This window comes from Aedes aegypti, chromosome 3 (genome assembly GCF_002204515.2).
Source record: "Aedes aegypti strain LVP_AGWG chromosome 3, AaegL5.0 Primary Assembly, whole genome shotgun sequence".
Lineage (NCBI taxonomy): Eukaryota > Metazoa > Arthropoda > Insecta > Diptera > Culicidae > Aedes > Aedes aegypti.
Genome location: NC_035109.1, coordinates 370,442,354 through 370,454,720, shown reverse-complemented (window position 1 = coordinate 370,454,720; position 12,367 = coordinate 370,442,354). Strand labels below are relative to the sequence as shown.

Below are 12,367 nucleotides of genomic sequence, written 5' to 3'. Positions count from 1 at the left end.
TAGGCATTCTATTATTTCACTTTAATCCACATTGCATATATTTTTATGTCCACCTGTCTTTCACTGAATATATTGAAAATGAGATGATGAAAAATTGTTTGATAAAACTTTCAACAACTATTCAGTACAATTAAGAAGAACAACCAATGATATAAAGAAGAGTGAATCTCCCATGAAGCATATAAGTCCTTGTATAAATTAGTTATAAAGAACAGCTTAATACTCAAAGAAAATCTTCAATAAAATGTTAACAATATAATTGCCTCTGATGAGTATTATAAAATAGTCTAAAAGAGTAAATAGTTCAAAAAATAAAAAAAATACAACAGGAAAAATATTTTATTTTGAAACTATGAAAAGCTTGAAAGCTTATGATACCATAGTTTGAAAATCTTACGAAATAATTATTGTCATTTGATTAAACATCATATGCTCGAAATCATAATAATTTGAAGTATTTTACATGCACTAGTATGTCTATGGGAAGCTTAGTAATGAAGTAATATTATTTCTGAGGAATGGTCTTTCTGGGGAATGACTTTCTGGGGAATGGTCCATTCTGGCAAATGGTTTTCTGGCAAAAGGTTCAATCTGGCAAATTGATTCTGGCAAACGGCTTTCTGGCAACTAGTTTTCTGGCAAATGTCATACAACCGTGAACTTCCGTACAATGGGCTGGCAATTGAGGTCTTCAACTATGTTGACAACAAGATTTCACCGCACTTCTTACGGCTGTAACGAACCACTGACCGCATGTTTGCGAACCTTTTCTTTAGTTGAAGAGCTGTTTAACTTCGGAGAGACTACTGGATGCTTTAAAAGGAGGGTGACTAGTTCAAGGATGCTACAACAACTATTAAGTATATTCATGTAGACAACTGTCAGATGAATTAATCAAATAAATAAATAAATAAATAAATAAATAAATAAATAAATAAATAAATAAATAAACTCCAAACGACTTCTTTGCGAGCTTCTGGGTGACTTTCGGCGTCGAATGCTTGCAGTTGGCTCCTCTAGGATCACTTGGACTCACTTTTGCCGGATCTGCTTTCCCAGGCTGTATTTTCCCCGACTTTCTTTTCTCGAGCATTTTCCATGGCTTCACTTTCTCCGGTTTCATCATCTTCGGTGACCGCTTCGTTGGCTCCAACTGCGCCTTTCAACTCCTTTCCAGTCTCCATTGACACTTCACTCCGCTTTAGCTTCAGTTGCTTTCCTCCATCTGCGTCCACATATTAGCAAGCTTCTTCTGATGAGTCTGCTCTTCGGCGATCTTCTTCTCCACTTGCGCTTTTTTGAACTTCAGTTCCATCTCCCGTTTCTCACTTTCGAGATGTTCGCGCATCTGCATCTCAAGTCGCTTCCGGTGCAAGATCTTCTCCTTGTCCATCTTCCGCTTCTGCTTCTCTAAATTACACTGGATAATCAGTGAACATTAAATTGATTTCAGTTCGCTCTAATGTTTCCTTCTAAAGCTTTCCTATACTGACCATTTTGTTTTTCTCCCTATCCGTATCTATTTGTTTATTTACTTTATATTTCTCTTACCCAACATACTCCGCTGACAGCTATGCTGCGCCTCGGGGGTACGCAGCCAAATACGTCGTCGTCGCAGGGTTGTGAGCGGCGGTGCGAACAGTAACCGGTGGTTTTGAGCTATTATGAACAAGTTCGACGCCTACAGCTTAATTTATGATACTCCACATACAATTTACAAGCGTAACCCATCCACAAGTATATGAAAGAGGAATACTTCGCATAAATCACATCGAAAACCTTATTTGATTTATCATAGACTTCAACCATCGGCATCGGACTTGAAAGGGTCAACGTACACGTAAATCCTGGCCTGTCACGTGAATTTTGTGTGTGGGCAGTTTGCTCCTGCTTCAGGGGAAAAGGAGAGAACCCATTCTCGAGCCGAGTGACAGTAGGCTGACGTAACTGGAGTGATGTAAGGTTGTATTTCGTGCTGCGCTATAGATAGCCGACATGAACGCCGGAGAGCACTTTAAACAAATTAAAGTACGGGCTTTCACTCCATCAATCGGGAATCACGTTTTTTATGATATTTCCAGGCATATTAGTTTACATTTAAGCGTCGATGCTTCGGAGGCTTTCTGTCGATAAATGAATTTCCATTCATTGCGATGTAAATACACGCAAACATTTTGGAGCTAATGGGATTTCACCATTAGCTAGATTTTTTTTTTGTTAGCGAATGACACGCCCGTTTTTTCACGTAATACTCGCCAGGGAACAGGCGTATGAGTGTGATTGAAACAGTTTTTTGATCAAAAGCCCGTGTTTTTCGGTGTCTACATCCCACACACGTTTTAGTTTGATTGAGGTTTCACAGACGATGTGCAATATTTTGCGGTTCATTGAATATCAAAAGCGAGGAAAACCAAGGGATATTAAAGTCTTCTCTCTTCCTTCGTACAACTGTAGGTCTTCGAAGTTCCTACAGTTGTACGAAGGGTTGACACAACGCAAAAACATTAAAAGTAAACAATGTTTTCATTCAGATCCTACAAAACATGCAAACTACATTATTTTATTTTATATATTAGTCTTGATAGTTATGCTGTGAATGTAATTCGAAAGACGATAATTTTGGTTTCAATTTTTGAGCTATGACATTTGCATTAATTGATTGATTATTGGTAAATGCCTTTGTAAACTATTGGGAAATTTGCAATTTTTAGACAGAATGTTCATACTAAGCTGCACAACTCAGGCCAATTCTGCTTCAGGATGTTTTAAGTTTATTTAAAACATAATAATATATAATAACATATAATAATAATAACATATAATCTTCAAGAATAACATATAATCTTCAAGAAGAAACATGCTACACCCGGTGTCAAAACATGGTTTTAGTTAGGTTATGATTTATCAAATAATATATATTTTTTCTTAAATTCCCGGATATTCTGTAAAACATGAGAAAATCATGAAGAACGAGTGGATACGAGTATTCTAAAAATGACAAATGAAGTACAACGTACAAATGAAGCATCTAAGTAAATCAGATGAACGGAAAAGTTCTCGAACCAATCAAAAAAACTTTTCTATCGATGCCGATTCAGTGATCCTGCATAACGTATGTTAACGAGCGCTTCATCCCATCAAAGTAGACTTCTTTGATCAGTCTGATTCGTTCACCCCATCCGTTCCTAGAAGGCTACGGCTTTCTTCGAATTGAAACTCGAAAAAAAATGAATCACCATGTGCCCCCATCATCCCATTTTCCGCACACAAGAATCACTTACAAGGCTAATTTACCCGTGCTTTTTTTTTCGTGCTCTCTCCATTTCAGCTGACGATGAACGACTTCAGCGTGCACCGGATCATCGGTCGAGGCGGTTTCGGCGAGGTATACGGCTGCCGGAAGGCCGACACCGGCAAGATGTACGCCATGAAGTGTCTAGACAAGAAGCGAATCAAAATGAAGCAGGGCGAAACGTTGGCGCTGAACGAGAGGACGATGCTTTCGCTGGTCAGCACCGGGGTGAGTACCGAGGTGAACCGAAATCCGGACAGGGCCTATATATTGACACCTTAGTGAAATTCATCTATTTTAATTTTAAAAATCTTTCGGAACCATGAAAAAAAATTTTCTACGGTCAATTTTTATTACCAATTTTGTAAAATAAAATAACATCAAGTTAGTCTTGAAACGCGTTATTGAACACAAAAGTCAGTTTTACTCGAACGCTTTTTTTTTTTTGTTTCATTAACTGAGATTTATTTTTGCCAACTGATCATTTTTTATTCGTATATCGTCTGGAAAAAGCATTATATGCCCTGGGAAGTCGAGAAATTTTTCTTTACTAAAAAATCCTCGAGCGGTGGGATTTGAACCCACTATGCTCAGCTTGGTCTTGCTGAACAAATGCGCATTTACAACTACGGCTATTTGGGCCCCTTTGGATGCTTGTTTTAAAAATATGCAAAATTTACATATGCAAATAAAGTTAAATATCCAACAAAAACAAACTATTTCCTTGGTCTATGATAATTCATAATCCAATTTTAATTGCGTCCGGATATTGCTGCACCACGGTACCGCATTAAAGCCTAAGGTGGTTCAGTTCGGCGGAAAAATTGTTCCCAGTGGGAAGGCAGTGGAGGAGATTTTCAATTTCGGTCAGAATGGTGGGGTTCCATGGCGAAGCAAAAAGCACGATAAGCCCAGATTAGTGTGTGCATTACCATCCCGACCCCAAGAAGGAGTGTGACCCTAATTCAGGAGTGCTTTTACGCTCTCTCGGTTCGGTTCGGTTGCAGCAGCAGCCAGCCACTCGCTGCACTGCACTGGAACTAACGAGCTGTAATGGCCTCAAAGCGACCCCGAACGGTTGTCCCCCAAGCAAAGAGCAAAGTGCATTTCTTTCGTTTTCGCCTCATTTCACGCTGCTGCTGAGCATTTCCAGCTCAAAACGCAAATAAAAATTGCTTTTTCTGACTGACATTTTCCAATGCAAATGAAACATTGCACAATCGTTAGAAGACCATTTAATATGACATTTCCTATAATTTTGTTCTCTATGGGTCACTGCACAAAAGTCTTCCTCTCTCTTTCACTCTTACATAAAATTTGTAAACAACAAGGCCAGTAAACTTCAAAATCTCATTTAAAATCAAAACAGTGCAGAGCTCAATATACCAAAGACTACGTTTACAAAAGGTATATCAAATAATAGGATTTTTAAGATATAAATTTTGAAGCCACCGTAATTAAATTCAAACGCACCGTTTTTGAATTATAACCCTTTTGGCTTTTCAAAACGTGGTCTAGATATTTTCAAAACTTCAATTATGAATGTCATATTGGATAGCCACAAATACATGTGCGAAATTTCACTCAATTCGGAAAAGCTAGCATCTAGGCGATTTGCGTTTTATCCTGGAAATGCTCAGCTGCTTTGGCAAATCCATTCTACAGACCCGAGTTGGCCATTAGGGGGATCCAACTCGTCCAGCTTCCTCTTTATCCAAGCAAGCGTAGCGACGCGTCGCCAACGTGGTGGAAGAAATCTTGTCAAGCTGTCATTTCCTTTCGTTCGCACAAGGGGAGGAGCAAAGCAAGTCATTCGATGTAACGATTTGCCCTCCCAGTCCCAGTCCCGATTCCAGATCCCAAGGTGGAATGGCGACTTTTGGTCTGCACAAGTGGCGGAAAAGTTCTCCCACAGTTCGCAAACCTAATGAGCTGCTAAATTTGAAGAGTTTCAGTTTCGGTACGAGGGGGTCGTTAGAGTAGAATTGTGTTCTTGAGCTGGAAGCAGAATAAGGCACTTAAAAGCGAAATTTATTTCTGCTAGTTTTTCTTTCAATTCCTTTATCAGCATAACTTTAAAGATAACTTGCATTTCTTATATCTAGGTATTTTTTTGTTAGTCAACACATTTTCAGAATTTTGTTTTGAATCCTCTGCAGAACTTCCTTCCTGATATTACAACAACTAGTCCATATGGATACAGCATGCATATGGCCGGACTGAAAATTTTTTTGAAGATCACGACATAGTTTTAATTTTCTGTTAATAAGTGGATACATCTCACATATTTGTTACATTGCCCTTTATGTGTTTTTTGAAAGATACTTTTTATCTAGCTTAAGCCCTAGATACTAAATTTCAACTGAATAATTATTTTGAACCAATTTCATCGTGACAACGTGTCTACTTGAAGGTTCCAAACAGGTCCGTCACACTCGGGCTCAGATTGTGTACCACTTCTAGTACTGCATTTGGTCCCTCGGTAGTACAAAAGGTACCCAAGTTTGACAGATCGCAGTAAATGAAGAGCTTTCATTTTTTTGTGGGAATATTATTAGTTGAGTTTTGGAAGCATTAGGAGAAATCTTCCATGTTTGCAAGTATGAAGAAAAAATATCCAAACTTTTTTGTAATCTTCTACAGACGAGACGCAAGCTTCGTCCTTGTCATCCGTAAACAAAGATTTTTGATATCCCTGAGATAACTCAGGTAAGTCAGATAAAAAAAAAAATACATCTGACTTACCTGAGTTATCTTAAATTAAATTTAAAAAAATCAACATACATTGTTAGAATAATTCAAAGTTATCTATCAAATCGTACACTTCCAGTTAATTGTCAGAACTCCAGGTCCGAAAGACTTTCTGTAACATCTGGTGTTCCTCAAGGCAGCATTTTAGGACCAATATTATACAATATTTTTACTAAATGTGGCAGAGACATGATCAGAATCAAAATCAGCGTGAGTAACCAGTTGACTACAAAGGTGACTATAGTCGGTTAAGACCTAATCAATCATAGACGGGTTTCTAAAAGAGGAAAACCAAGTAGGGCTATCAGGGTATTGAATTAAGAAAAATCCTGAAGAGCACTACACAAATAAAATTCTGCCATTGAAATTACTTTGCGAATTATTCTATGAGCGATGTTTTGCATTTATGACACCTATGACAAACAAATTTGACTTTTTCCGAGTCAATTTCCGCAAATCAGTTTGAAGCAAATTAACTTGCTGTCCAGTGCATTGAAAATGCAAGTAGGCAACTATGAAAATACATTCATCAAGCTGTGTTTCAACAGAAACACCCAAGGTTTCAAAAACTTCGGTGTCAAATGACGAAAAAAGTTGATTTTTATACGCCTATGAATGATGATAGCAACTCCTCCACATGCTCTATCCAATCTATTATTACGATAAACAAAAAAGTTTGGATCCAGGTTTCAAATAAATTTCAGTAATAACTCAACTATTCAACTCGGCACCTACTAATCGTTTCCGTGATGTACCTTTCAGCATTTAAAGTTTCAACAAAAGAGGGATGGAATGCACCTAAAAGCTCATAAATTTTAAGTTTATAAAAATGGGTAGGGAATTACGTTTATACCTAGTTTTAAAATACAATGTGTGCATACGATGGTTCTCTTCAAGTCAAGTCTAGTACACGACACTGAAGACGGCCTTACAGTTGTGGTCGAAATACGCGTAAGGATACAAACTCAAGTGGAAGTAAATAGTATAACACTAAATTCGTTTATTCATCTTCCATGACCCCACAGTTATGGATCAAATAGTGTGGAGTCCAACCTATAAAATTCAATAAAACAACATGGAAAACGTAAAATGGTAATTTAAAAGCACGAATCGAATCGTTTCAAATTGGAACTTCGGTTAGTAAACTATTTTGAGTATAATATTTACATAGGATTGCATAGAACTTAAAAATTGTATCGGTTACTGAAAACCATATTATGGATCAACGTTCATATTATGGATCAAATTGTGACATATTACGGATCAGTGCGCAAAATCAAGAGATTTTCAACTCAATGCATATGTATTGCATGTTTTGACGAAAGCTAACAATGCGTCATATATTACTGCAAAAAAAGCAGTGTTCGAGCTGGAAACAAGGGTAAAATGCCTTTTGTTTGTGATGCTGCATTGTAATAACTGAAACATGAACTGTTTTCGCTCCACACCAAGTTTTTCACCCATTTTTGTCGGCTAAAAAATGAAATTTACAAACCTTGATAAATTGTTAGTTTTATCCTTAGTGCTATTGTCAGAAAATGTCGAATCCAATGCTTAAAATGGCAGAAATCTAGAATCTTTGGAAGTGATCCATAACCGTGGTAAGCAATCATTTCCTGATCCATAGGGGAAGGCGGGGCAGTATGGTCATACGGGGTAAAATGGGCCGCCTTTCATTTGAGCTTAAAAAACAGATTTTGATCTCGATAAACTTAGGACCTCGTTAAGTATGCTTCAATTAGCCACCACCGTGAAAACAACGCAAAAATATGATTTTGAACTTCATATATCGATAAAAATCTGAAACGTTGATGCTACTTCGAAAATCTTATAAGATTTTGAATGTAAAAATAAGCTTTGCATAAAGTTTTATTTATTGATTTCATATTTTTTCACAGCAGTTCGTTCTTCCGTTATGTATAGACATTTTGTGCACGAAATTGTATAGATTATAAAATAAATTTTCAATAAAACATAATTTATATGAAACATCTAGGAACGGGGCAATATGGTCATAGCCGGTCAAAGCTATCTTATAACAAAAATAGATAACCAAAAATGGCATGTCATTTTAGCAGTTTCATTGCAATATTGTTGTCGCACGTGATTTTAATTAAAACTAGAATTTTTAACTGGTTTAATTTATTTGAACGACTATGTTTGAAAACTGAAGTTCTTAGAATCATGATTTATTGAACTGTCAGCAAAACATACCTTTTCATGATTCAAATCAGACATCAACCCAGTTTTTGTACTAAACTCTATCATACATTATTGTCTTCTTCTAAATTAAGCCTTGCAAACGGTTTTCCAATTAAAATAATAATATTTAGTATGGTGGCTCATATTGCCCCGTGGGGGGGACCATTTCGCCCCGTATAGTGTAGAGTCACACACAAAATAGTGTTTTTCAAAAATGTTCCCAAAAAAATTCTAAGTAATCTTTTTACTAAAATACAACTGTGGTATTAAAGGAGATACTACAAACTACAAATTAAGCTTATGGATCGATTAAATTGTATTGTGTTTCTATGCTTTTCAAGAACTTTTGCTTAGGTGGACCATACTGCCCCTATTGACCCTATTATGGATCACTAGATAGAAGTGCTAATATTCGATATTTAGAATCAACAATCGAGAAAAATGTTTTCCAAAGATGAATTCATACTCAATCGAAACGAATGAGTATATTTTATGCTGTAACATTTGAATTTTACCACCTGTGCACAGCTGTGGGAGCTTATAAATGCTGACGGCACTTCTTACAGAAAACGAACATATAATGATAGCTGTGTGGTACCAACTAAACATTTGTCAAATACACCGCTATTTAGCGGTTGAACGTTGTGCTTAACACTAGAAATGGTAGAAGACAAATAGTATAACATGGGAAAAATATGTTTTACGTCAACTTTTATGTTTTGAGTGAGTTATCCGATGTTGAACGCCAAAGTGATCCGTCACAGTGGGTGATCCGTAACTGTGTGGGCATGGTACTTATAGGTTTTCTACTAAACAGCTCGAAGATTTATTACCATCATTAGCTGTTAGAAAATTTAACAAATCGGCCATTACCATTAAAAAAAACGAGCATTCCAATTAAAAATATTTCAAAAATTGTTTGAATCCATCATAGAAACGAAATCTAATAAAAATTTAATTAGTGAATTTGAACTGACTCAGAAATAGTGGTGGTTTTGAACATTGGATCAATCATTTGATTCAATTGTTTAGAAAATGTCAAAATCAGAGGGAGACAGGGTACTAGAAGTAGGTACATTCTCTGTTGATTTTCTGTTGGGATTTTTCGTTGATGAAGAGATAGAAAAGAAGTTTGCTGTATTTTAACGTAGACCATTGTTCTACGAACGGCACCGACTAAACAATTGAAGTTCTAAACATCGCAAGTAGCATTTAGATATTGAAAGGATTTTGTGTCACAAAAAGGACATACTCTAATACGTATTGCTAATTCAGAATGATTTCCCTGATTGCAGCCTAAATTCCATGAGAACTCCAGGTTTTTCCAGATTGAAAAAAAAATCCCTGATAATTCCAGGTTTTTCCAGGAGTAGACATCCTGTCTAAAAATATTTTTTAAACTTTTTTTGGAACTCCTTGTGACATTACAATAGGTAATACTGCTCGTATTACTGTATGCATTTTTTCACAGAAATTCCATCAGGAAATCTCCCAAAGATTCTTTTGAAGAGAGACAATTTACACCGTCTTCAGCCAAAGGCTGTACATTAGAGTGATGCAAATTTTGAGATTTTAGCTCCCCTATGCTTAAACGTTTTTATTTATGGAAAATATCATCCTCCCAAATTTTGAAGTGATTCGGAAGTAATTTGACTGTGCACACGCTATTTGAAGTTTATATGGAGATTACTATGGAAAACGCCAATCTTTAGTGTTCAGCCCTCTATCTCTTCGTCATAAAATTTTATGGAAATGTGAACGAATTCTTCTAATGTGAAATCCTCCCAGCTACAACTTTGCCGAAGACCACTTTTTGATTGCACGTCAGGATAAATTGTTATTCATCATTATAAAGTTGGTTTGCATGTAGCATGCTTCACCAACTGTTCAGCAGGCAACAGTGGTGCTCCTGGCGGGAAGAATAGATCAAAGTAATCCAGGCTACTATGTTCTACAGCAAAAGCAGTGTTGCTCTGAAAGTAAGTGAATGATCATCTCAGCATGATTCAGACTTTGTTATCAATAATAACAAATTATCCTTAAGTCCAATCGAAATGTGGTCTTCGGCAAAGTTGTAGCTGGGAAGGTTTCACATGAGATGAGTGTGTTCACTTATCCATAGATTATTATGACGAGCAGTTAGAAAACAAATTTTGGGAGGATCGTTTTCATCATAATTGACATCGTTTAAGCATAGGGGAGCAAAAACTTCAAAATTTGCATCAGTCTACTGTACATACTGAACATAACTAGCATTAGATAACGGACACATGGAACGACCAGTGGACCAGTGAAGAATTTTTCGTTTGGCAAAAAGTTTTCTCCGTCTGGGGCGAGAATCGAACCCACACTCCGTAGCACAATACGGCTAACCGACTGACACCACTAACCGCACGGCTACGAAGGCCACAATTAGACATTTACCAAGAAAATTCTAAGTCATCATGATTTATTCCGGTGATTCTTCAATTAATTTTTTTGTAAGATTCTAGTTTAGAACATCTTCAAACATACAACCAGAAACTTCTCCAGAGATGCCTCTAGGAATTCCTTAAGCTCTATTACAAAATTATCCTTCAGGATTTCGTTAAGCTTTCAACTAGAATTTTTCCTAATGTACCTTCAGGAGTTAATCCTGGTCAGTTTATTTTTGTTTGAGTGGTTTGAACGGCAAAGTTTAATCCTCCGTTTTTTGTTGGTGCTCCAGAGCGCCAATAATTTTCAACGAACTTAACTTAATAGAAATAGTCGAACAATAGTCGATCATAAGAAAGAGTCGTAAATAAATAGTCGAATTTGACATAAATTCAACAAAGCATCATCCCTGGAATCCATCAAAGATGTTATCAAGAATTAAACAAAAATCTCACTAAGAATACCTTAAAGATCTCGTCATTTGATCATTCATCAATGATCTTGCCATGGATTCATGAAAGATCTCACAAGAAATTCGTTGGGGATTGCTGGAAGAATATGCTGTAAATCTGAAAAAAAATCGGACATTTTATAAGAACTTTGTCATAGATCGAGGACTAGTCAAGCTAGTGATCCAAACAATGCTTCACTAAAAATCAGTATAACTCCAGGGATCCGCAAAACATTCTCAAAAAAAAAATGCCAAGCATTCATCAACAGCTAGAGATCTTCGAAGAACTTCGAAAAAAAAAATAGTCAAGGGTCTTTTTTATACAGTTAACTCTCCCTTACTCGATATTCCGTATCTCGTTATCGAGTTAGAGAACCATTGTAAAAGTTGGTTTTCATGGCTAACTCGATGGTCCCTTGGAACGCAGTTGCACTGCTTTTGTGTTCTGTAACTCTGTAACTCGATACCTCCCTAACTCGATGGTCCCTTCAATATCGAGTAAGGGAGAGATGACTGTATTTCATTGAAAATCTTATAGGTATTGCTCTAGTAATTTCAGAGATTTCCCAAAGATGTTTTGAGTAAGAGTTTACAATAAATCTGAATGGAAATTTTTGAGGCATATCACCAAGAAGTTTGACAAGAATCTCAAGGTACAGTCACCCCACAGTTATGGATAGCACACAGATATGGATCAAAGTTGGATGAAAACGGGAATATCTCATCAAATAGAGTTGCAATTACACAGAACACATTTTACCAACGTGAACAATAATCCTGTACAGCATCGCAATCAATCATAATTACCGTCTGTGGGAAATAAAAAGTCAACCGTATTCCCAGGTGCGTTGATTCATAACTGTGGGGCATTGAAAACCATACCACAGTTATGAATCAAAGATAAGACGATTCCGAAATAAGCGCCAAAACGTATGCTTTCACTAACACACCATTCGTTTACTGCACAGATAAATTGCTGTTATAGTGTTCTGATCCATAATATGAGTCGATTTGATCCATAATAAGGATCCTCCTCTGCTACTGATCCACATCTGTGGGATGGACAACGTTTGAAATTTCTATAGAAAGTGGCACTTTTACGTAAATCAAATTTGCAGGTGTATTCTCGAAAACAACTATATTCTCCACTGCCTGGAAGGTGATTTTATTTTCTACAACGTCACGATGTTTTTTAATCATGTATTGTACTGAAAAATGACCATTAGTTTAGCCATAACTGTGGGGTAACTGTAGTT

General features: G+C 36.6%; 1 protein-coding gene across 7 annotated transcripts in view; it reads left to right on the top strand.

The window, feature by feature from the left end:
• The window catches only part of LOC5568458 (G protein-coupled receptor kinase 1), a 445,419-nt gene that overhangs the window by 390,638 nt on the left and 42,414 nt on the right, over positions 1–12,367 (top strand). For all 7 annotated transcript variants that reach the window (XM_021851017.1, XM_021851016.1, XM_021851019.1 and 4 more), the window contains one exon: positions 3,329–3,520. In XM_021851017.1, coding sequence (XP_021706709.1) covers positions 3,329–3,520 — 192 coding nt within the window. The remainder of the gene's footprint in view (positions 1–3,328; positions 3,521–12,367) is intronic.